Consider the following 25,822-nt stretch of genomic DNA (forward strand, 5'->3'; position numbering starts at 1 on the left):
TCCATCATCCATGGGAGATGCTGCACCCAGGGGAGGAGCCCAGCATTCCCACCTGGATAAACCCTGGCATTCAGAGCCCAGCACAGCCTGTGTGCTCTGCATTCCCAGAGGAAGGCTGGACCCATCTCACCCCACTGCACCTTCAGAGGAAACTGCCCCTGCTCCAGGATCATCTCTGCTCCCACAGAGCCACAGCTGCACTGCAGGAGGGCTGGGCTGGGCTGCTGCAGCACCCTGACCAACAGGGTGTCAGGTCATGTTCTGACTCTGTCAGTGTTTTCTTTTTTGTTTGTTTGGGCTTTTTGTACTACTACATTTTTATTAATATTTCTAGTAAAGAACTGTCATTCCTATTTCCATATCTTTGCCTGGGAGCCCCTTAATTTCAAAATTATACTAATTTGGAGGGAGGGGGTTTACATCCTCCAGGGAGGTTCCTGCCTTCCTTAGCAGACACCTGTCTTTCCAAACTAAGACACGGTGTCAGGATGGTTTCTTAGGCCATGCCTGAGGACATTGTTCCCAATGGCACATCAGAGATGGATTTCATAGAACCACAGAATGGTTGGGTTTGGGTTGGAGGAGGCCTTAAAGATCACCCATTTCAACCCCCTTGCCATGGGCAGGGACATCTTCCACTAGAATTTAACCCCAAAAATACAGAGGCTGAGTCTGCAGAAGTGACTGACTGCAAACAGTTAGCAGCTGGATTCAAATCATAGGAAACACTCCTGAACTCAAAAGCCACAGCCAAGAGGTCAAGCAGGACTTGGTCCTCAGGGGTGACTTTTTTTATGCTGATGCAAAGCCACAAACTACCAGAGGTGGAAGTGAGACCTACAGTTGCCTGCAGGATTATTTCATTATTATATTATTATTATTTATTACTATATTATTACCTCTGAGAACAAGAAGAGAACATCAGGCTGATGATGCTGTCCCAGCTCACAGACCTCTGCCCCTCAAGACAGGGGGCTAGGAATGACCAGGAGATTTTCCTTTCTGCTCACTATTTTTCCATAAATTAAAGAAATAACCAGCTTGCACCCTGGGCACAAGAGCAATGACACAAGATATTTCTGTATATTACGTGGAAAGAATAGTGATTAAAAAGATGTTGGCTTGCCTTTATCAGTCTGACCCACCACACCTTCTGAAGGCAACAAGTGTTCAGAATATAGCTGAATTTTAAATAAAATTGAGCTATTTAAATATTTTAATTCTTTAAATAAAATGTTAAAAATTTATTAAAGAAGCTTAAAATTAAGAAGGCCACTCTTGTGACAAACAAATAAACATTGTTTCTTTCATCATCAGTGGTCAAAAGTAAGTGCATGATCTCAGGTTACTCAACACCAGAGGAAAATAAACAATATATTATGACCATTACTAAACACTTCTCAGTATTTTTCTGCTGAAAATATTTATCCTGCTCTTCAGACACAGGCAAGTAAAATGAGATACTTGGGAAATCCTCACCAAGAAGAAAAAGGAAAGGAAAGGAAAGGAAAGGAAAGGAAAGGAAAGGAAAAGGAAAGGAAAGGAAAGGAAAGGAAAGGAAAGGAAAGGAAAGGAAAGGAAAGGAAAGGAAAGGAAAGGAAAGGAAAGGAAAGGAAAGGAAAGGAAAGGAAAGGAAAGGAAAGGAAAGGAAAGGAAAGGAAAGGAAAGGAAAGGAAAGGAAAGGAAAGGAAAGGAAAGGAAAGGAAAGGAAAGGAAAGGAAAGGAAAGGAAAGGAAAGGAAAGGAAAGGAAAAGGAAAGGAAGAAAGGAAAGGAAAGGAAAGGAAAGGAAAGGAAAGGGAGGAAAGAAAGAAAGAAAGAAAGAAAGAAAGAAAGAAAGAAAGAAAGAAAGAAAGAAAGAAAGAAAGAAAGAAAGAAAGAAAGAAAGAAAGAAAGAAAGAAAGAAAGAAAGAAAGAAAGAAAGAAAGAAAGAAAGAAAGAAAGAAAGAAAGAAAGAAAGAAAGAAAGAAAGAAAGAAAGAAAGAAAGAAAGAAAGAAAGAAAGAAAATCTTTCTTTTTAATGAGAAATAAAGAAACAATAAAAGTAAATAACACCAAAATAATAACATTTCTTTTGCTGTCTTTCTTCCATGCTTTTACTATGCTGGGTGTCAGATCTCCTCAGCTCCCTTTGGGAACAGCTCCACTTTCCCTGCTTTTTGGAAAAAAACACTTCCCACAGACAGTACAGCCGTTCCATGCTGGCAACACTGACCTTGGTTGTGCTTGCAGGAAAATCAAACAGAAGCACTGCATAAAGGAGGATTTCTGAACTCCTTTTTCCCTCCTCAGAGCCCTGAAGGATTGTTCAGCATCTACTGTAAAGGCCCCACTCCTTATCTCTGAAACTTATAATCATCCCAGAGATTTCATGAGTCTTTGCTTGGGAATGAAATAAAAAATAAGGCTCCCAGCCTGAATGATTACTTGAACACATTTTCCCACTAGGTCTTGTTCAAAAGAGAAAAATCCTCCTGTCTTCTCCCTCACACACCCAGTTTCTCTTTGGTAAAAAAAATGTCTAAATCACTATAAATGACTCTAGTTTAGCCTTGGCAAACCATTCACAGTAGCTCTCAGGCAATCAGAGTGAGACACAAATATAAAAGATGTCTCCAGGGTCTATTTTAATAGGAAGAGCAGGACACCCTCCACTGGCTCCACCACGGATTATTTTCAGCTGGAAGCACACACAAGGAAACAGCTGCAGCAGCTTTTACCTGTCCACCAGGTGACCTGCAGTGCCCAAGGCTGTCCCAAGAGCATTGCACGGGCAAATTCTACCATCCCTGCAAAAGAAATTGGTGTAGACTGAAGGAGGGATCTGTGCCAGGATGCAGCTCAGCCCACACAGAGCTGGCTGTAAGGGCAGGGCTGTGGCTTCCTGTGCCAGGAGGGAGCATCCTGACAGCTACAAATATCATTCCTTAAGTGCCTGCACAGATGGGTGCAGCAATTTATCGAGGGCGACCAGGAAGATGGTGCAGATTTCATTCTCTGAATAAAAGTGCTTCGACTTTTTGTTTGGCACAGCAGAAATGTTCCCAGGCCTTTAGCAGCAAGATTTGGAGGGGAGGTTGGCAGGTCTGAATGTCTCAGGGGAAAAAAAATAATAATAATTGTAACTGGTGTAGAGAAGGGATGCACAGAGGTGGGAGTGAGTGGGAGAGAAGGAGGTTTGCATGTTCTTGGGCAGAAATAGGGATTTTTTTCACAGAAAGTGTGGTTAAGCACTGGAAGGGGCTGCCCAGGGAGGTTCAAGGAACTGAACCTTCATTCCAGTCATTCCAGTTCAAGGAATGACTGGACATGGCACTCAGTGCTCTGCTTTAGCTGACAAGGTGGTGTTGAGTCAAAGGTTTGACTCAATGACCTTGGAGGCCTTTCCCAACCTTAACAATTCTCTGGTTCTGTGATTAAAATAACCATTTCAAAAGCCTTTAACGTGCTGGAGCTGGAGTTAATTGGGAGTTTGCTGGAGTGCAGAGCAGCCCTGTAAAAGCAGAGGCTTTCAGTTTGTTAAGTGGAGCAGGGTATGTGCTAGAGCACTCCTCCTTGAGCTCCTGCCACTAAGTGGTTCCAGTAGCTCAGCTGCTCCGATGGTTTTATTCCATGGCACGTCACGATTTTCTTAAAGCGAGGAACGGAGAACCTGATCCTCTCCGGGAAAAACGTCTGCTCCGAGTGAAGCTCCTCCAGCCCAATTTTCAATCTGTCAAGGCACAGTCCTATGAACACATCCTCCAGTTTAATGAATGGAACACTCTCAGAAATGTTGTAGATCTGGCTGGCTACGTCGCTGGATAAAACATATCCCGTCCCGGAACAAAAGGGTGGGTAGGTCGTTCCTGGATACTCTTCCCTACTCACGTACCACTTACTCCCTCTTGTCCTGATGGGGTACTCATGCAGTTTTAAAAAGCCTGTGAAGAACCCAGCCATCTTCTTTTTCCTCAGAAGCAGCTCAGTGAGGTAAAAAACGTTGACAAACACGTCCGTGTCGGTTTTCATCGCGAAGCGGGACTGGGAACAAAACCTGTGGATCCACTCGATTCCCATCATGGTCTTCAGGGTCAGGTTGTAATAGGTGTCTGTGAAGTTCTTCTGGATGATGTCTCTGTGCCTCTGGCCCTCAGCAGCGATGCCAGCCTGCTGGCTGGGATCCACGGGGCTCCCCAGGAGGAACAGGGTCACCAGGCGCCTCCCAGCCACGCTCCTCTCCTTGCCCCAGGTGTGCCGGATGGCCATCCTGGCCTCCACCTGCTGGGACGAGGACGCCACGAGCAGGACCAGGAAGGGAGGGTTCTGGTGGCAGTCGATGTCTGGGAGCTGTGAGAAGTTCCCTTCCACCCTCCTAAAGGTCTCCGTGGGGAATGTGTAACCCTGGCTGCTCTCACAGGACACGTGGAGTTCGGTCCAGTTGTAGAAAACCAAGAAGCTGGCACTGCTGAGCCCCACCAGGCAGAAAAACAGCCTGAACTTCCTGGAATCCATCTGGAAGGAACAAGAGGGAGCAGCACGTCCATAAAAATAATCTCTGCTTCCTCCCAGTGCTCCACCCCCACCTTCCTGCACAGGGATTTAAAGCCAGGTCAGCTCTAATAGAAAGCTGCCTGTTTGAGGGCACTCACCCACGAGCATTTATTTCTCCCCCTGTCACCCCCAGGACACCCCCATCTCCTGCTGGCAGATTCACACTTGGGCTTAGCTTGAATCTGCCCTCCGAGCCAGTGTGTCCTCAGAAATCCACACAAGCACAATCCACTGGCACCAGCTTACCCAGGCTGATGCTTCAAACCTCCATCCCATTTTCAGCACCCTACACACCAAGTTTAGACCCGCCAGGGCCAGAGGAGGAGCAGGTTTGTGTATCCATTTCAGAGGGCACAGAATAACAGTGATAGGGGTTTTTTTAATTATTAAATACCATGTTTCTCCATTTGTGCCTGTGTCCCAGAGCCAGCAGGGGTCCAACAGGCACACCCAGCCAGGTTCCTCTCATCTTCATCACCTTTGTGTCCTGTGGGGCTCTTGCCCCAACGCAGAAACTGCTCCTGATCCTTTGCTGGAGGGGCCATGAGTCACATTTTTGAAGTTGGGTCAGCTGCTCTGAAAAAAAGAAAAGAACAGAACCAAAACAGCAGTGGGTCACTTTATTTGGATGTTTCAGCTTGTGCAGAGTTTAAGTGACTCACTAGGACATGCTGAGGTGAGAAGGGGCTTGTCCTATTTTTCTCCCCTTTTTAAGTGAGAAAGATCCAAACAATAACAGCAATGTTCATCCATTTGACCTTGTAAGAGATTAATGAGCTGGATATCTGGTTACAAATTTAATAGAAATTTTGAGTGAGAGAAAAATTGTCAAAGCAAACCCCCTTAAAGTGCCAAAAATTTTACACATCTCCAAAAATTAACCTGGTGAGAGGAGTTTAAAGCTTGAGTTGCTCATTCCAGTAAGCCACAGTCTCTCCTACTGCTATTTTAGAGCACCAGGATGGGGCAATTTTTACCAGGTGAAAGGGCATCCCTTCCACCTTCCCCTTCTTAACAAAGATTTGTATCTGGCTCTCCAACTAAAAAAACAGCAAACCAAATTAACTGTGCCCAGAGCTGCAGATTTCATGGAAACTCGATCTCTGCCTTCTGAGCAAGAATGTTCTGTGTAGACTCCCCCAAATTCACATTAGTGCCTTCCTTTTGCTCAAATTCCCCTTTTCCAGGCAATCAAAGGTTTTGCATTGCAGGATTTAAGTTCATTTGAAAGTCCAGCCAGGTGTCCCTGGAACCAAATCCAGCTCATTTTACCCCCAAGAATAGTCCCATTGACTTCAGTGGGAATTCTCAAAAGCATGAAACAAGTAGATCTGGAGTCTTGGTTTACTGGAATTGCTCCCACAGTGAAGTGCATTTTTTGCAATGATTCACTAATGAATTTTGAAAATATTTCAAAAATTCGCATTTCTTCTGGCACTTATATTTAAATTCACTTTATCCTTCAATAGAGTATTCCTCAGATCTGATTTTTGCTTGTATTTATAGCTCACAGTAGTCTTGCAGTTAACTTTACAACTGATTTGACAAATAACAAAGAGAACAAAAAAAGTCATCTCCCCTTAAGCTGCTGGGAGAGAGCAGAGCCTTTTTTTATGTGTTCATTTCAGGTGAGTGTGAGAAGAGGCTGCAACTCCCACATGGTTTGGTGCCAGGATTCCTTGCAAGCCACAGCTGCAGAGACCCATGGAGTGCCAGTCAGGTTAAGAAAAGTCTCTAGGATATGAAACAGGCAATTTTTGTCATAAAATATTTTACAGTTGGAACAACAGGAGATGGAAAAAGCTTTGAGATAATTAAAAACTATGATTTCTGATTGAGATCACTGAGAAAAATCAAGTATAATGTCATGCAAAAAGACTTTATATAAAACCAGAAAGATTTGTTTTCATGTAAAATGGGGATGGGAAGGGGCCTCAGCATTTCAGGGGTAAGGGGACAATACCAGAGTGATTTAATTCCCTGATACAGAAACTTCAGTGCTCCAAGGAACTGCCCTGCCTGCACTGACATAGAATGGTTTTAGTGTTCAGAATTCTCCCTTTTCATCTGAAAACAAGGATTGAATGGATGGTTTTTGAAGAAAAATGGCCTTGGCAAGAGGAAGCAGCTTGTGTCTCTTGTCACCCCTTTCCCTTGGAGTTCTCACAGTGAATGCCAGGTTGGACACTGGAGCTGGAGCAGCCTGGGACAGTGGAAGGTGTCCCTGCCATGGCAGGGGTGGCACTGGGTGGGATTTAAAGTTCTTTTCAACCCAAACCATTCCATGGTTCTTACCAAGGCATTGCCCAGCCGTGTGGGTTTGTGTGTTTATGTGTGTGTAAAAGTTGTGCTCCTCCACGCAGGGGCTGAAAGGGGAAAGCAATCTGGTTCTGGAAAGGCAGAATGGTGAAGGTGACAGGCTGCCCACCCAGCTGCCCAAAACAAGGACCTTTTTAAAGTTTTTTTTTTAGATCTGTTAGCAATGCTGAAACAAAAAGTAAATAATGGTCACGTTACGTTAGTCTGATTCCACCGAAATTCTGTCAAATGGTTGTTTTGTGTTATGACACCTTGCACTTGGATATCTGTGAAAGGGTTTTAGTGGGTTTTAATAGAATGTTGTTTTCTTAGTTCAGTGTTTGGTTTATACATATTCTGGAATTTGTGTAACAGAGAAATATCCGACTCTCAAACTGTCTTCTGTGAGCTGGTGACAGGAACAAACCTCTTGTACATCTCCACTGTCAACCTCAAAACAGTGGATATTTCAGTGGAATGTTTGTTGTTAACTGAGGTCAGGCTCCAGGGTTAACTCGTGTTTGATATCCTGCATAAATCCACACTGGGAATTGAACAATGCCATGAGCAAATACCATGGATCACAACAGCTCAACTCCAATCGGTGAGGAAACGTTTTTGCAGGGAAGTTTAAAGGATGTAACTCCATGATATCCAGTGAAAAATTTAAAGCACATTTCCCCAAAAAAGCCATTTGTGCAAAACCTTTGTGTTCCCTGGAAAAACCTCTGTTTGAAGGAACTCTCCAATATTATCAGACAAACCATGGAACTGTAGAATTCCACAATGGTGAGGGCTGGAAGGAGCTTAAGGATCATCCCATCCCACCCCTGCCATGGCAGGGACACCTCCCACTGTCCCAGGCTGCTCCAGCCCCAGTGTCCAGCCTGGCCTTGGGCACTGCCAGGGATGCAGGGGCAGCCACAGCTGCTCTGGGCACCCTGTGCCAGGGCCTGCCCACCCTGCCAGGGAACAATTCCTGATTCCCAAGAGCCCATCCAGCCTTGCCCTCTGGCAGTTTAAATCCATTCCCCTTCCTCCTGTCACTATTTGCAGGGATAAAAACTCCCTCTCCCTCCTTTTTATAACCCACTGGAAAATCTCAAGGAGTTCTCCTGGAATCTCCTCTTCTCCAGAACATGGAAAACCAAATCCACAACCTGAGGACAACCTTGGGAAAGAATCCCTGCTTAAGGAGCTGGAGGTGTCAGTTGTGACTGGCAGCTCCTTTTTGGGATGCCCACATTATTCCATTCCTTCCCAGACAGAGGCACGGGGCTGGAATTCCACCGAGAGTGGGGAGACTCCAAAAACTGCAGCTCCTGGAACTCTCAGGAATTTCCTGCTTCAGTTGTACCAATCTTCAATTTAGGGAGAAAGTCCAACAGGTCTGTGAGAGCTGGGGAAGGAGAACCACCTTTGAAATCTCTCCTGACACGGGGCTGAATTCCAAGAGAGGGGATTTTTTCACAGAATGGAGCATCCAGGGCTTCATCCATGGGAAGAGTGGAGGGACAAAGGGCACAGCTCAGCCCTCCTGCATTCCTGGCACTCTGGGATTTCCCAGGCTGTGGCCAGAGTTTATCAGCTCCAGACAAACCTGTCCTACCTGGATTTGCCCAAACTGTCTCCGAACGGATTGAAACCTTTGACCTCTTCCTTATGTTGGGATCAAGGCTTTCACAACTTAATTACATGTGGAATTAAGGAAATCTTTCTTTGGTCTGTGTTAAAACCTCTGCCTGATACGTTGATTAAAGCTTCTCCTTCTTTATTACCGGTTTTATTACCCTGTTCCTCATTCCTCAGCACTTTATGGATTTATATTCCCATTCCCATCTTCTCCAATCTATTAATCCCTTCCTTTTTCTTGGGACTGTCTCTTTCAGACAGGCCACAATGGTTCATTTTTCAGCACAAAGTGTTACAGCAACTCTGACATTGAACACAAACAAGTAAACACTCTACAGTGGTTACAAATGACAGCCACAAATGCATTTTTGTAGCAGTCTCCAATTTGGTAGCCATGAGTTTAGCTCATCAAAGAGTTTTCTTCTTTCTGCCACTCTTCTATTGCTTTTTCTATCGATTTTTGTCTGCTGGGCTTCAAACCCATCCCTGATGTAAGTGCACCATTCTTGTCCTATAAAAGCACATTTGTCCTTAAGGCCATGTGGTTCTGTGGAGCTTCATTCCTACCAACATTCCTTAAGAACATATCCAGCAATTAGTGACATTTAATATTTTAGCTGCTTTAAATTTTGGTAGAAATTTTCATGACTAATCCCTCCGTGAAACTCTAAAGGTGTTTTTAGCAAACAAAGATTTTGGTGGACTTTTAAGACACATCTTACAGATATGAGCAATACTTCAGTTGCAAGGTTGTTCATTCTTTTTCCTCAATTTTATTCTGGTTGGGTGTAATAATTTAAGCTTAGTAGTATAATTCATTCTTTCTGCCTTTTCCACTGGCTTGTGACCACCATGGAGTGTGTAAATCCCACTGGATTCCCAAGGCCTTGCTAACCTGTCCCACTACTCCTGCTGTAAAATGAGACCTCTGTCTGATGACATTCCTAGAGGAACTCCAAAACATGGAAATAACTCGATTTAGAAATATTTTCACTACTTCTTTTGCCATGTTGGTGCAATGGGGAAATGCCTCAGGCCACCCAGAAAAGAGATCCACTAAAAGATATTTACATCTCTGTTTGCATGCAAGTCCTGTAAAGTCAATTTGACAATAATCCCCAGGAGAGTCGCTACATTTGATAACCTCTATCACCACTTTATTCTCTCAGAAACTATTATTTATCCAGCAGGGGTGACTGCCCATCCACCAGGGTGAAATTTAGAATACAATGCTTTGATTAACTGATTTTTGTGCTATATTCTGGTTTAATATCAGCTCTGTAGCTCTGCCTGCTCACAAACAGCTGGGCCAGCCTTGGCATAAGGGAATCCTTCAAAAGATTTCACAGGACCCAGGGAGCCCAAAGCTGGAGACTTCATTAGTGGGTTTTAAGTCATTTTAAAAGTCCATACAAAGGGTGGACCAATCATCCAAAATTCCTTTAAATCTATTACAGTGAACCATTCCAAATTTATATATTTGTTTACTTTTTTTTCTTTTTTTTTTTTTCTTCTTTTCTTTTCTTTTCTTTTCTTTTCTTTTCTTTTCTTTTCTTTTCTTTTCTTTTCTTTTCTTTTCTTTTCTTTTCTTTTCTTTTCTTTTCTTTTCTTTTCTTTTCTTTTCTTTTCTTTTCTTTTCTTTTCTTTTCTTTTCTTTTCTTTTCTTTTTTAGTGTGGTTGTGAGTATTTTGGGTGACTTAGCAATTTTGGGGTTACTTAGCAATTTTATTAATTGCTCTTGAGTCTTGTACTAACTGATAATCTTTACTATTAACATTTTTGACTGGCAAAATTGGAGTTCACCAACAACCTGTATCCTTAAAATTTTCTTAATGCTAGGTAAGGAGCCTTTTCAATGTTTTAATTTTAAAGGATGTTGGTTTTGTCTTACTAGGCCTGTGTCTGATTTAATTTGATTCTCACAGGTTTTGCTCTTTTTTGATTTTCCAGGAATCTCCCTGGCCCACACAATGGGGATTACAGCATTCCTCATTTTCTTTGGGGCAGGTTCAGATTGGGAAGTCAGTGTAATATAAAAATTAAAACTTACATGTATTTAGACTCGGGGATTTTAATTTGAATAACTCCTGAAACTTGATTTTTACACTCAATTTTCCCAGAAAGTTTTTTCTTAATAACAGCTCTGGAGAATTGGGCAGGTACAAAAAATTGATGGGTTATTTATAATTTTCCTAGTTTGAACTTAACTGGTTTGAAAAAGAGGTGCAGTTCTCGAGTTCCAGTGGCTCCAATAATTGTGATGGAGGCATTACAAAACTTCCCTTGCAGGGTATTTAATATTGAATAATTGGTTCCTGTGCCTGCTAAAAATTCCAAAATTTCATTTCTTAGTGTGGCTGTTAGCAGAGGTTCTGCTATTGCCAGGAGAGGGTTTGGAGTGGATAATCCCACTTCCAATTTTTTTTTTTTTTTGTGATATGTGTATTGATTAGTTCCCAATCTTCCTAATGAAGATGGAGGAACTGAGCCCCTTCCCCTGTCACAAGACTCCTTCCTAGGGGTAAGAATTTTTGGCTGTTTTCTTTTATAATTGCTATAATTTCCTGTTTCATTTTTTCCTTTTTATTTTTTTTATTTTTGCACATTTTGATATGCTGCACTTGCAACATCAAGTAGTTTATCTGTAATAAAACCATCCATTTCTTGGATTTTTGGTAGTTTTGTTCTAATAGCATCTGAGGATTGTCCTATGAAAATAAGAGCCAGGCGACTTTTACCTTCCTTCCAAACATTTTCTTATCTTTATTTCTCTCTTATCTGTGACTGCAGCTGGCCTTTTCAGCTCTCTATGCAGAGGACTTTACAGCTAAGTCTTAAACTTTCTTTTTTCATTGACAATCTAAATGCTGGTAGCTGTTCCACCAAAATATTAAAAAAAAAAAAAAAAAACAGGTTTCAAAACCCCTGTTTTAAAATACTAGAATGCTAAGTTCTAAAATACCAAAGTAACACATATTTAAAATATTAAAATACTAAGTCCCAAAATACCAAAGTAACCCAGCTTCAAAATATTAGAATAACAAATTCCAAAATGCTAAAATAATTCTGCTTCAAAATACCAGAACATCAAGCTTCAAAATAAGAAAGTAACCCAACCTCAAGACATTAAATTCTAAAATACCCAACTCCAAAATACCAATTTTCAGGTGTCTTATGTGGACAGGATTCCGAAACTCAAGAGAATGCCTTAATGTCACAGTGGGATCCTACCTGTGTCCCAAATTAATCTGGAGGAATCTGTGATTTTCTCCAGGAAAGTTCTGGTGCCAGCACAAAAAATCCTGGAGCCTCAGGGGACACCAGGCAGCTCTCCCGTGCAGGTTCAGCAGAATTGACACCAAAATTGGCGGGAATAAACATTTCTAACTTTCTTTCTGTTGCTTCTTTTTACATAATTTGCCAAAAACCCGCTGGAGGCCTCTTTATCTGTTTCTCCACTGCTCCCAGACACGTTTATCATCCTCTGGGCACGCCTTGACATTGTTTTACTCTTTTTTTCCCCCAGTTAGTCTTTAAGCTCTATGCAGCAGCTTCAGGGGAGCTGAAAATGTCTGTTCTCTGTGTTATTTATCATTTATCACCCTGTGAAAAAGGTGGCCAAGGTCTGAATCTGAACCCCAAACCACAGCACCCTTTATTTTAGGGTTTATAGGGACACAACAAGTCCCTATTTCCACCAGTGGCACAAACTCCCTGCCAGGTCCTGCCATGGGCAGCAGGTTGGTTTTAGGGTCTCTCTTTTCACACCACTGACCCTGCTGGAGCTCCTTTGTGCTCCCCAGAGATCAAGGCATGGTAGCTCCTGTGCCAAAGCCTAATTACTGCATCAAAATTAACCTGACATCTCCTTCAGGTCTGTTAATGAGCGTAATTATCTGAACAGCACCAGAGATCAGGGCTTTGTGCCATATAGTTCAGGGAAAGCAGCCTGGCCTGAGGCAGAGACAGGGAAGTAGGTCTGGAGTCCCCCTGAGGAGCAGGTTACAAATATCAATTTCAAGAAGTACAATTCTCTTCACTTTTCTGGGGCAAAGCTCCAGTCGGGTTCAGAGGAGGGTTGGTGATGTTTCACACCGAGGTCACACACATCAGCCATGGAAAAACCCAAACCCAAAGTGCTTTGGGACCAGCTGCAAGAGTCCCTGCTCTGTGAGATGACTCAGCTGCAGCCCCAAAATCACAGGCATGACTTAGGAGTGTGAAAAAGGCTTGTTGTGTGTGTGGCTCTATGCAGATATTTACTATATACAATAATGCTAGGTAGAAAAGTTATACTGTATTGACATTTGAATAATATAGTAAATGTAATTTTTAGCATTAAGTTTTAGTAATAAAAGAATTGTGTGTAAGATATTTTCTTTAGCTCAAGAAGGAGAAAAAAAAAAGAAAAAAGAAAAAAAAAAAAAGAAAAAAAAAAAAAAAAAAAAAGGGAGAGGCCCAGAGGTGTTTCTCAACAGAGATAACAGTTACAACAAGAAGAAGAGAACCCACCCTTAGGACTTTCAGAAGACAAGAGGCATATCTCCCTGCATCCACAGAAGCCACCTGGTCAACCCAGACTGAATCCACACGAACCACCTGGTCAAGCCCAACTCCTGGACGCCCAGGATTAGAAGGGGGACTCTGGGCAAACGGGTCTGTCTTAAGATAAAGATTGCATAATTTTGAAATTTTGGTCTTCAAAAAGGGGGCATTCCTCCCGAAGGAGGCCCTTCTCCTTCACAGCCTTTGTCTGAGAGGGAGGGGGGACGGTAGACCCGGGCTACCTTCTTTGCTCTTATTGTCTCATTATTTGTCCTGTCTCTGAAAACTTTTTAAACTTTTATTATTGTATTAACTTTTTTTGTAACCAATTTTTATTCTTTATTAAATTTTCATAAATTTCAAGAAGTGAGTTATTGGCGTTTATCACAGGAGTGTGACCAGGAGCCCCAACCTCAAACCCTGCACAGTTCAAGTCAAGCATTATTCCCATTTTCCTTTCCCAACCACTGCACGTAACATATGCCCTGGTATAAGGACTAGCAAAAGCTGCTAACTCCTGATTTTCCTTGGAATAAAGCCCCTAAATTGCTTTTTCATAAGCTCAGCAGGACACAGAGAAGGATTAAGCACACACAGATAATAAGAAAATGTCAAGAGCAGCGGGAAACATTTAGTTTTCCCCTCAGTGCAAGCCTTTCAGAGGAGCAGGGGCCAGTCTGGAGCTCTCCAAAATGACATTTCTGGTGATGGAATAGGCTCAGCAGGGCCTGGGTCACCAGCTTGGTGTATTGACAGTGTGCTCACCCAGACTGGGTGGAAACTCAAAATAAGTGTAGGACAAGGGGAAAACATTTTGTGCTGCCCTTACTGAGCCTTTTTCCCTCTGAAATCCCTCTCACCAGCCTCTGCTCTCAGGGTGGTGTCCCCTTGTCAGTCCACCAGCAAGACAGAGCAAGGCACTGCTCCTCTTCTCCACACACATCAGTTTTTATCACCTCAGTACTGAGTTGCTGGGCTCATTATTTATGGCCAGATCATCTCTCTCTCTCTTTTTTTTTTTTTTTTTTTTTTTTTTTTTTTTTTTTTGTTTTTGTTTTTGTTTTTTTTTGTTTGTTTGTTTGGTTTTTTTTTTGTTTTTTTGTGTTTTTTTTTTGTTTCTTTTGTGGTTGTTGATGTTTTGTTTTGGGTTTTTTGGAGGGTTTGTGGGGTTTTTGTTTGGGTTTTTTTGTTTGGTTTTTTTTTGGTTGGCCTTTTTTTTTGGTTGGTTAGTTGGTTGGTTTGTTTTTTGTGGGTTTTTTTGGTTTTTGGGGTTTTGGGGGGTTTTTTGTGGGGTTTTTTTGTGGGGTTTTTTTGGGTTTTTTTGTGGGGTTTTTGGGGGGTTTTTTGGGGGTTTGTTTTTGGGTTTTTTTGGGGGGTTTTTGGTTTTGTTTGGTTGGGTTTGGGTTTTGTTTCCTTGTTTTGCTGTGGTTCTTGTTTTGATTATTTTTATCTCTTTGGTTTTTCTCTCGTTTTTTTTCTGCAGTGCTGCTCTGGTGGGAGGGGATTTGCTTTCCCAGTTCCTCCCAGGCCTTCTGTGATGGGATCTTCATGGGAAAAAAAAATTTAAAAAAGGGTCTGAGACTTGGGTTTTGTTTTAAGCTTTCCATGTTTAAAATGAGCCTCTGGTTCTCCAGAAAGGCCACAATGTTTTATGGCCAGGCAGTGATTCTGTCACAGACACAGGGCAGGAGTCCCTAAGCCATCAATTAGACAAGAGATAGAAAAGGAGCATTACTGTTCTGGATTTGCAAATCCTTCTTATGCTCTGTCATTATGTTGCTAATACCCATTTAGCTGATTGACCCTGTGACTCCAACAGCAGATTGAATTTGCTTTGTAAAAGGTTGGGCTGGTTTTTATTTACCACTTTGGGGTTTAATAAGGAGGGAATTAAGAACAATTAAAAGAAAAAAAGATGTAGAGTAAAAACAAGTGAAGTTATGAATTTTCTAGGGAAAGAAAACATTAGAGTGAGACATGAAATTCTAGATTAATGTAAGCCAAATGAAATACCATAGACATATATACAGATATATGCATACAACTGTATTCTCAAGGGCATGGCCAACATGCCCCAAACACAGACATAGCTATAATAAGCAGAGAAACATTTTTCACAGCATTCAAAGAAAAATCATCATAAAAAAAAAAAAAAAAGGAAAAACTCTAAATTATAAATTGGTTAAAATTCAGTACTTGAGCAAGAGTCCCTTCAAGTTTCCTTGCCCCTTCGTGCTATGAGGTAATTTCAGAAGAGCCACCTGACCACAGTAACTCCTCACCCTCACTCCCTGAAAGGCAAATTTGCACCATTTCCTCCTCTGGATCATATTTTTTGTGTCAATTTACTGGTGGCTAACCACAGTCCCAGCAGATTGTATAAACACAACTTAAACACTCTCCCAGAGGCAGAGCACAGGCACAGGGGGAGCTTTGCAGGCAAGGTTCATCCATTTAATGGCTGCATCGTTATTTTTACAGGGAAAGAACAAACATTTGTGGGCCTCATCCACTCAGAAAACTGTTCCCAGCTCAGATACAGAAGTGTCACCTTGGGTGTGGAAATTTCCATTATTAAATTGGTTACAATGGCCCAGACCAGGTGTCCTTGGGTTCTGCTTCTGGCCCTATCTAGATGCCTAAAGGAGAATCAAGATCATGGCAAGAGGGAAGCCCTTTGTGGCACAGAAATCTCTTGAACCAAAGGATGCATCTTCCTCCTTATTAAAAAAAAATTAAGAGCCATGAGCTCTTAACGCACCTTCCACCCAACCACGAGCACTTGCTCCTAACATCTGTCTTGAAAAGCCAAAAAAGCATCCTTACACCAAAATGCAATTTTGCTTTCAAAACTAGCAAAAAGTTTGTGTCTTGGAGTGACTCAAACCACAACAGTTTGGCAGGAGGTGTCGCTGCTCTGGTAATGTCACAGGAAATAAGTGCTGCAACTGAGGAGTCAAAAAGAAATATATTCCCAGGGACTTTAGCCAAGCTAAGGAAGCTTGCTTCTATTTTAAAAATCAGCTTGCTTTTCCAAGCCACCTGCAAAACTCTCTGAATGAATCCTGGCCCTTAAACACCCACAAAAATGTTCACTTTGGGTGTTTAGTAAGGCCAGATCCTTTTCCCAGCATGGAGAAGGATGCTGCAGGGGGGGCTGGAGGAGTCCTGTTGCAGAGCTCGGGCCATCAATGCAGGGACACTGTACAGGACACCCAGTGCCATCCAACCCCCACTGCAGGTGCTTTGTGTCCTTTTTAGGAGCATGTTTGGACACTTTTGACTCAATCCACTGGCACCAGTGATGCGAACACAGCTGGCAGGCAGCCAGCCAAGGGCATCCTCTCTCACAGGCAGGGAAAAGAGCAGTGCCCTGGGGCACTCCCTCTTCTCTCATCTTGGTGTTATTTTTTCCCAAATGTTCAGCCTAAAAGCCTTCTCCTCCTGTCTCTGTCCTCCCTTCACCTGCTGAGTATCAACCATCCCTCTCTAGATTTCTCTCCAATGCTAATAAACTCTTCTTCTAATGCTCCCTCTGTTCCTACAATAGCCCCATGCTCCTTTTATCACTGATGCTAACAGGCACGTTTAACTTATTTCAGAATGGCCTCATGAATCAGCAATTTTACCCTCCTTGCTCTATTCCAAACTCCAGATCTCAGCACAGATAAGCAACTGTCCACAGTGGGACGAATCAGAGCAACCTGACCCTGTATAAACCCGTGTGCTTCATTGTGCTGAACAGGAATAAAATCCATCTCATATTTTCATAAACAAAGCTAGGAGGAAATTTCTTCCTTAGGCTCTTGTTGCCACTGCCAGGACTCCAAAAGTCCAGTTCTCTGAGTTATAGAAGCACCATTCTTCAAAAATTCCGTGCCCCCAAACCAAATTGTTCATTGCAGCCTCATTCACAGGCAATACTGCTTGTTGTTCCTCATTTTAATGCAAAAGAGAAATAAAATGGAAAATGGTATTTCAGATAGAATGAAGATCTTGCTCTTCTCCCTTGGAAACAGCCTCAAGATACATGAAAGAAGAAGTAAAATAGCACTGAAGTGATAATTATGCAGGTTGTACAAAAACCCAGAAAATTCAAAATGGGAAAAATTGGCAGTAAAGATATTCCAGTATCACTCCTAAATCTTCAACTGCTGCTCAGTCCTGATAATTTCACTGTAGGATGAGCACCCATCAGGATGTTACCTTGCAGATGGGTTTTTTCCCCTATTTTAAGCTGGAGGAGCACTTGGAGCAGGTGAACCTGCTTCACCCTTTTGTTTCATGCTGCCTCTTGGCATGGTCATATAAAGTCCAAAATGATTTCATAAATGGAATAAATAAATGGAACTTTATAATCCTCTAACAGTTGAACTAAGTCTTTGCATTCATGCGCCTGTTAAAGCATCAAGTCTGGTACTTTGGGAGGAAAATTCCTCCTGGGCAAAGGAACACAAATCCAACCGTGGGGCCCTCATGCTGACAAACCCTTTGTCAATAACTACTTGGCTTTAAAAGTGCTGATCATACACAGAAATGTCTGTGGGATCAGGTCCAGCGGCCGCTTTTTTAATTACTTACCTGTTCCTCGTGGATCTTCTTTTTATTTTTTTCGTCATTTTATCCAAGCTCCCAGCAGGACAGCGAGGAGAACGCTGCCCTGGCTTTGTCCTGACTGATCCTGGTCTTTATGTGGGGCTGCCAAAATGTTCCCCAGTGTGAAACACCCGTGAAATCTGGCAAGCGAGGTTACTCCTCACCACGTTTTCACCCCCAAATCAGTCCGCCCTGGCGGCGATCACCACGATAGGGGTGCCAGGGGACGGACACCGCAGTCCGGAGCCCACCGTGGGGTCACACGCTGATGGGGACATCCCGGGTGGGGAGATGCGGATTCTGACCCCGGGGTCCAAGCAGGGTCGCACCTGCAGCCTCCTCCCCTCCCTCTCCCCACCCACCGCGGCCAAGGGAGAGTTTGGCAAAGTGGGAGACGCGGGGGCTGGAGGAGTCCCTGCTGCCGGTCCTACCTGGGGCTGGCCGAGGGGAGAGGCGGCTCCTCCCGCCGGGAGCCCCCGGAGCATCCCCCGGCGGCGGGCGGCGCTTCCCGCGGGATCGCCGCTGCCCGGGGGCTCATCCCGGGAGCCACGGGCGAAGGGAGGCGGCGATGCGGCAGCGGTAACCTGAACTCCCTGCCTGCCTCTTCCCTGCCTCCCTCCTCCCCCTCTCCCTCCCTCCCCGTCCCTCCCTCCCTCCCTCTCCCCCGTGGGTGACAGACCCAGCGCACCGCCGCGGCTCCGTCCGCAGGGAAGGGCAGGTCAGGAGCTGGCTGGAAATGGGTTTATTTGGGGGGATTTGGGAGGGGAGGGGAGGGGAGACAGCGCCTGCCGGGAGCGGCAGCTGGAAATCGTGTCAGAGCAGCGCCAGGCGCTCCTGGTGCTGGGAAAGTTCGGCTGGGCGCTCCCTTTTAGCCAAAAACACAGCCCCGTGTGCCTGAAATCCCGCGCTGAGGCAGGGAGTACCTCAAAAAACCCTCGGGTGGGTTATTTTTTTTCTTCCTGATGGGGAATGACACCCCGGGGAAAAGGGGAGAGAAAGGGGAGCAAAGCTCACCCTGTGCCGCCGGGTGGGGACAGCATCCCTGAGCGCCCCGTTCCCCGGAGCGCCGTGCCCGCCTGGCCCCGGGGCTGTCCGGGCTCAGGACAGCGCTCAGCCCCAAGGAAGGGTCCGGGAGGGACACCCGGACCCTGCCCAGGGCCACCTCCAGCTCTTGGAGCACGTGGAGAGCTGCGGCGCCTTTACCTGTGTGAACTGTCCCCTGGTGACCGCAGCCAGCGACAGCTTCTCACCGCAACAATTATTGAAGCAAATGGCTCCGGGGGAAAGACATTCTCTTCTGAACGCTGCAAGCTCCGGCAGGAAAAGAAAAAAAAAAAGAAAAAAGAAAAAAAAAAAAACCCCAAAAATCCAACAAAAACTCCCGGACAAACGTTGTGGATAAAACCGCACATTTAATAGCGAAACACCCAGGGACGATCCAGGGCACTTGGAATTTCTAGTGAGAAAATATTCGCTTTGATTTGTCATTGTCTTTTTTTTTTTTTTTTTTTTTTTTTAACAGGTTGTTAGAGCGCAGCACAAGAAAACACGAGACAAATCAATCACTGCGAGCTGCTGGCAGCTCCTTTTCTCCTCCCCCTCCACTCCAAGGCTGGAGATGGAGAGATGTAGTTAAGGAGACACACAAAACGCTGTTTGCTCAACAAAACGTCGCACTTTGAAGGAGAAATACAAGCGAGAAGAGAGGTCCAGATCCACTTCCAAATTTGCTGCGGGAAGGACTGCCCCAAAAGCTTTTTCTTTTTTTAATTATTCAAAAAAACCCCACTCCCAAGTAGCTTTAGTTTCCTGTAATGAGGAAGCATTAGCTAAGGCACCCAAGAATGCCTGTGCCTCTCTCTGTGTGAATGACTCTCTCCTTTGTACTCAAGTTCCTAAAAAAACTTTGCCTTTAGTTTTGGGAAAGTGCTAACACTTCCTTTGTCACAGTCTGACCTACAAAGTCCGACAGCTACTGAACACACAGAAATTATCCACCCTCCACCTGGAAATGGGGCATTTTCCCAGGGAAAACAGGAAAACAGTGTTGGAGCTGGGGTCTCAACCTCTGCCCACATCACTGCTGAGCATCACACTGCTCACTAAAAGCCCTAAAAGGAGAATCATGGAATCACAGAATGGGCTGGGTTGGAAAAGACCTTAAAGCTCATCCAGTGCCATGGCAGGGACACCTCCCACTGTCCCAGGCTGCTCCAAGCCCCGGTGTCCAACCTGGCCTTGGGCACTGCCAGGGATGCAGGGACAGCCACAGCTGCTCTGTGCCAGGGTCTCCTCACCCTCCCAGGGAACAATTTCTTTCTCATATCTATCCTAACCCTGCCCTCCTTCAGCTCAAGGCCATTTCCCCTTGTCCTGTCCCTCCAAGCCCTTGTGAAAAGCTGCTCTCCAGCTGTCCTGTAACACATTAACAGAGAGGGGCTCAAAGGTCTCCCTGAAGCCTCCTCCTCTCCAGGCTGGACAAGCCCAGCTCTCTCAGCCTTTCTCTTCTCCAGCCCCTCATCCTCGTGTCCCTGCTCTGTGCTCATTCCAGCAGCTCCACATCTTCCTCATGCTGGGCACCCAGAGCTGGATGCAGCCCTGCAGGTGGGGGCTCACAGGGGCAGTGTAGAGGGGGAGAATGCATTTCCACTCCATACAAAGCAGTTTCCACTCCCTCCAGCCAGGCCAGGCAGCTCCAGGTCACTGCTCCCAGCCTGCTCTGTGAATTTTAGCAATTTGCTTCTCCGTGGGGTTTAGGCTACCCGGCTGTCAGCAAAGCCAGGGAGGCTCCAGGGCAAAGCACTCACTGCACGGGCAGATCACACAGCCCAGTGTCTGGGACGGGCACCAGGGGATGGAAAAGAAACTCTGGAATATCAACTCTTCATGCTGGGTAAAAAAAAATCACCCAACAAGCACAATCTACTCTGTTCCTCTGATCCAGGACTGTGTTTGCTGTGAGTCCACCCCTACCCCAGCATTTCAGCAGAGTAATGCACACATGTGCCTGCATTTCACCAGCAGTAAATTTAAAGCCAACATGCATCTCCACCAAGTCAGGCCTCAAAGAGTGAGTCAGGGCCTAAATCAGTGTTGCAGTTGAACTAAAATAATCTAAGCCTGCTCTAAATGTACGTAGCTTTAACCTGTCACATCAAATGAAAATTATGTACTTAAACTGTAATCTTCCTGTTCCCTTAGTCATCAAAAGAGGCCAGATCAAATTAAAATTAAAAAAAAAAAAAAGTGTGCAGTGTGGCTGCTGTTTAGAGGATGAGGATGAGGTGGAGCCCATGGAGCAGGATATTCATGGAATCATTAAAGTTGGAAAAGCCCTCCCAGCCCAGGGAGTCCCATCTGTGCCCAGTCCCCACCTTGTCCCCAGAGCACTCTGTGCCACCTCCAGGTGACACCTCCAGGGATGGGCACCCCAAAGCTCCCTGGGCAGCCCCTGCCAAGGTCTAATCACCTCTTCAGTGATTAAATTCTTCCTGATGTCCAACCTGACCCTCCCCTGGCAAAACTTGAGGCTATTCCCCCTTGTCCTGTCACTTGGGAGCAGAGGCCCCCTGGCCTCCTGTCAGGGAGTAACAAGGTCCCCTCTGAGCCTCTTTTCTCCAGGCTAAGAAACCCTATAATCCCCTCCTCATATGACATAAAATTCTGCTTGAACCAAGGTGTGTTTCTGCCTTCCAAGCCAGACTCAGCCCCAAGCTCAGCCCTCCAGCACTCCCATCCATTCTTCAAGCAGAGAACCAGCAGCCTGAGCCCCTGGTGGCATCGGTGGCTCTGTGTTGTCACCTCCTCTGACAACTCTGGGTGGACATGTCCTGGCTAAGTGGCAGTCAGTATTTTCACAGCTGAGTTTCTCAGGGCATAAGGCAGGCAGGGATAAGGTCAGGCTGCAAACACCCACCAAGAGATGCCATTGTTTGGCCGGGGTTGAGGTTTGCTACGTTTTGCTTTTTCACCACCATGAAAAATGTGTGTAGGAGCCGTGTCCTTGGGTTTCTCTGAGCTGACAAGGCAGCTGTGGGGGCAGGCACAGCAGCTCTTGAAGAGGGTCACTGATTTACACTCTGCCTCTTGGAGTAGGAATGGGATGTTTTGATGGCTTCACTGCCTGACTGCACTGGAAGCTTTAAGGATGTTCACTCTAATGCAAAATCAAACCCAGTTTTCATGGGGAGCTTTTTCTAGATTTCTCTACAGAAATCCACAGATTTATTTCAGTCAGGAGAAGGAGTTTTGTTGAAATAACAGCCTCAGCCCTTCAATGGGCACAGTTTATGTTAGAAAGACACAACAGCAGCACAGATCAATCTAATACGAGGAAAATTGTTTCCACTGAAACCTACTTGTAAGGCAGCAAAATGGTTTCTACCCTCAGGTTTACAGGATTATAATTCTACTGATGTAAAACTGATGAGCTGTGGCTGCCCAATGTCTGGAAGTGTCCAAGGCCAGGTTGGATGGGACTTGGAGCAACCTGGGATAGTGGAAGGTGCCCATGGCAGGGGGTGGAATGAGATGAATTTTAAGGTCCCCTCCAACACAAACCATTCTGTGATTCTGTGGTTCTAAACCCACAGCCTTGGCAGCCAGTGCAGGCACTTTCCTTGTAGACAAGACACACCAGGTTCCTCACTATGCATGATTTAATTCACTGATTTTATAACAGCACCTCTGCCATGAGGGGGGTTTGGAACAGTGCTCACTTAATTACATCAAAATATGTAAAATTCTACTGCAACTTGTGCAAACAAGGCCTAAATTCCTGTCAGCATCAGCAGTTAAGTGGGTAGCCAGCGTTGTGTGCTATCCCCACAGCTGGCTCCTATGCTCATCAATGCTCCTGGGGCTGCCTCCTGTCCTACTTTGATCCCTCAGAGCACAGAAAGGTTTTTCCTGCTGACAGAATCATGTCCAGGCAGGTTTTGAGTATCTCCAGAGAAGGAGGCTCCTCAGCCTCTCTGGGCAGCCTCTTCCAGCGCTTTGTCACCACTACAGGAAAGTTTTCTTTCATATTCAGATGAAATCTCCTGTGTTGCAGTTTTTGCCTTGTCCTGCTGCTGGGCACCACTGAAAAGTCTGGCCCCATCCCCTTGGCACCTGCCTTTAGGATATTTGGGTGCTTTGGTAAGGTCATAGAATCCCAGAATGGGTTGGGTTGGAAGGGACCTTAAAAATCACCCAGTGCCACCCCTGCCGTGGCAGGGACACCTCCCACTGTCCCAGGCTGCTCCAGCCCCAGGGTCCAACCTGGCCTTGGGCACTGCCAGGGATGCAGGGGCAGCCACAGCTGCTCTGGGCACCCTGTGCCAGGGCCTGCCCGCCCTGCCAGGGAGCAATTCCTGATTCCCAAGATCCTTCCTGAGGATGCCAGAGCCATCTCACCCCCTCAAAGAGCAGGGTGAACCCTGGCTCTGCGTGGCTTTCAGCTCTCCCTGCCCTCGGGGCTGGCAGCCAGGGCACTGTGGCTTTCAGCCCATCCTCACCCTCATCCCCTCTGGCTTCACGCTGGCCAGGGCTCAGAGGTTTGGCCTCAGCCGTGACCTACATAGAGCAGGCAGCTCCTCCTCATCCCCCCTGGCCAGGCTGAGCCATCTCAGCTGATCCCATCCTGTGTCCTGCTCTGCCTTCCCAAGCCCCAAGAACTCTTCCCTTCACTTCCACGCCTGCCTTGAGCACAAGGCCAGCACCTGGCAGAGCACCCGGGATGAAAGTGTGGCCCTGGTGCTCTCAAGTGCCCCCAGACCTTCCCACATCCCTCCTTTTGCATTAGGGGGATTAGGCTTGGAGCCATTTAGGCTTTAACCAAGGCACGTGGCTTGTTTTAGCTAGTGCTGCAGGTTATGAAATGCTGGGGCCACCAGGAAAGTGCAGCACAACCTCCCCTCAGTAGCTGTGGTGTTTGGAGCTCTCCTGGAAGGAGCCTTTGGAATGGTCTGCCTGGGAGGTGCCGGAGTCACCATCCCTGGATGTGTTTAAGGAAGAGTGGATGTGGCACTGGTGCCATGGTTTAGTTGAGATTTTAGGGCTGGGTTGGACTCGATGGTCTTGGAGGTCTCTCCCAACCCAGTGATTCTGTGAGTCTGTGATTTAGCTGTGAGAAACTCTCTGGAGGGACGGGACACAGCTGAGGGTGTCCATGTGTGCCCTGGGCAGCAGTGACCCCTGAGCCCCCCAGAAATGACCCCTGAGCCCCCCAGAAGTGCCCTCTCTCCCAGCAGGCACAGGGCACTGCCCTTTGGCAATGACGGTAATCAAATCACACCTCCAGGGCTTCTGCCTTGAAGGAATAAGAAAAGCAGATTTTTTTTTTGGTCCCTGACCACTGCACAATGAAGTGGAAGTTTGTGAAGGCTTTCCATGGGTTTGTGGGGTTTTCTGCCCTGTCTGCTCAATTCCAAGAAAAAAAAAAAGATGGGAAGGGGAAAGGGGGGAAGGGGAAGGGGAAGGGGAAGGGGAAGGGGAAGGGAAGGGGAAGGGGAGGGGAGGGGGAGGGGGAAATGGAAATGGAAATGGAAATGGAAATGGGAAGGGAAGGGAAGGGAAGGGAGGAAGGAAGGGAAGGGAAGGGAAGGGAAGGAAGGGAAGGGAAGGGAAGGGAAGGGAAGGGAAGGGAAGGGAAGGGAAGGGAAGGGAAGGGAAGGGAAGAGGGAAGGGAAGGGAAGGGAAGGGAAGGGAAGGGAAGGAAGGGAAGGTTTGGAAGGGAAGGGAAGGGAAGGGAAGGGAAGGGAAGGGAAGGGAAGGGAAGGGAAGGTTAGGGAAGGGAAGGTTAGGGAAGGGAAGGTTAGGGAAGGTTAGGGAAGGTTAGGGAAGGTTAGGGAAGGTTAGGGAAGGTTAGGAAGGGAAGGTTAGGGAGGTTAGGGAAGGTTAGGGAGGTTAGGGAAGGTTAGGGAAGGTTAGGGAAGGGAAGGTTAGGGAAGGGAAGGTTAGGGAAGGTTAGGGAAGGTTAGGGAAGGGAAGGTTAGGGAAGGGAAGGTTAGGGAAGGTTAGGGAAGGTTAGGGAAGGTTAGGGAAGGTTAGGGAAGGTTTGGGAAGGGAGGTTTGGGAAGGGAAGGTTTGGGAAGGAAGGTTTGGGAAGGGAAGGTTTGGGAAGGAAGGTTTGGGAAGGGAAGGGAAGGGAAGGTTTGGGAAGGTTTGGGAAGGTTTTGGGAAGGTTTGGGAAGGGAAGGGAAGGGAGGTTGGGAAGGTTTGGGGAAGGGAAGGTTTGGGAAGGGAAGGTTTGGGAAGGGAAGGTTTGGGAAGGGAAGGTTTGGAAGGGAGGGAAGGTTTGGGAAGGGAAGGTTTGGGAAGGGAAGGTTTGGGAAGGATGGTTGGGAAGGGAAGGTTTGGGAAGGGAAGGTTTGGGAAGGGAAGGTTGGGAAGGGAAGGGAAGGTTTGGGAAGGGAAGGTTTGGGAAGGGAAGGGAAGGAAGGTTTGGGAAGGTTTGGGAAGGTTGGGAAGGTTTGGGAAGGGAAGGGAAGGTTTGGGAAGGTTTGGGAGGGAAGGTTTGGGAAGGGAAGGTTTGGGGAAGGGAAGGTTTGGGAAGGGAAGGTTTGGGAAGGGAAGGGAAGGTTTGGGAAGGGAAGGTTTGGGAAGGGAAGGTTTGGGAAGGGAAGGTTTGGAAGGGAAGTTTGGGAAGGGAAGGTTTGGGAAGGGAAGGTTTGGGAAGGGAAGGGTTTGGAAGGAAGGGAAGGGAAGGTTTGGGAAGGTTTGGGAAGGAAGGTTTGGGATAGGGAAGGTTTGGGAAGGGAAGGGAAGGGAAGGGAAGGGAAGGGAAGGGAGGGAGGTGAAGGGAAGGGAAGGAAGGGGAAGGGAAGGGAAGGGAAGGAAGGGAAGGGAAGGGAAGGGAAGGGAAGGGTAGGGAAGGAAGGGAAGGGAAGGGAAGGAAGGGAAGGGAAGGGAAGGGAAGGGTTGGGGAAGGTTCGGGAAGGTTTGGGAGATGGGAAGGTTTGGGAAGGTTTGGGAAGGTTTGGGAAGGTTTGGGAAGGTGAAGGGAAGGTTTGGGAAGGAAGGAGTTGGGGAAGGTTTGGGAAGGGAAGGTTTGGGAAGTTGGGAAGGGAAGGTTTGGGAGGTTTGGGAAGGGAAGGGATAGGGAAGGGAAGGATAGGGAAGGGAGGGAAGGGAAGGGTTGGGAAGGAAGGGAAGGGAAGGGAAGGGAAGGAAGGGAGGGACGGGAAGGAAGGGAAGGGAAGGAAGGGAAGGGAAGGGAAGGGCAGGGGGTCCCCTATT

At 46.1% G+C, this 25,822-nt stretch overlaps 1 protein-coding gene across 7 annotated transcripts in view; it reads right to left on the reverse strand.

Annotated features, from left to right (window-relative positions):
• Window positions 1-1,891: 1,891 nt before the first annotated feature.
• Window positions 1,892-25,822, reverse strand: part of B3GALT5 (beta-1,3-galactosyltransferase 5) — a 34,627-nt gene continuing 10,696 nt past the window's right edge. For 2 of the 7 annotated variants that reach the window (XM_063393183.1, XM_063393179.1), the window contains exons 2-3: window positions 4,926-5,107; window positions 1,893-4,492 (exon numbers count right to left, since the gene is read on the reverse strand). In XM_063393183.1, the coding sequence (XP_063249253.1) occupies window positions 3,539-4,492; window positions 4,926-5,006 (1,035 nt within the window). In that variant the 5' untranslated portion in view covers window positions 5,007-5,107 and the 3' untranslated portion in view covers window positions 1,893-3,538. Of the gene's footprint in view, window positions 4,493-4,925; window positions 5,108-11,692; window positions 14,065-17,587; window positions 18,001-18,033; window positions 18,222-18,805; window positions 19,102-25,822 lie in introns of those variants that run through there. The other 5 variants (XM_063393184.1, XM_063393180.1, XM_063393178.1 and 2 more) reach the window with 5 other exon arrangements.

This window comes from Prinia subflava, chromosome 3, assembly GCF_021018805.1.
Source record: "Prinia subflava isolate CZ2003 ecotype Zambia chromosome 3, Cam_Psub_1.2, whole genome shotgun sequence".
Classification (NCBI taxonomy): domain Eukaryota; kingdom Metazoa; phylum Chordata; class Aves; order Passeriformes; family Cisticolidae; genus Prinia; species Prinia subflava.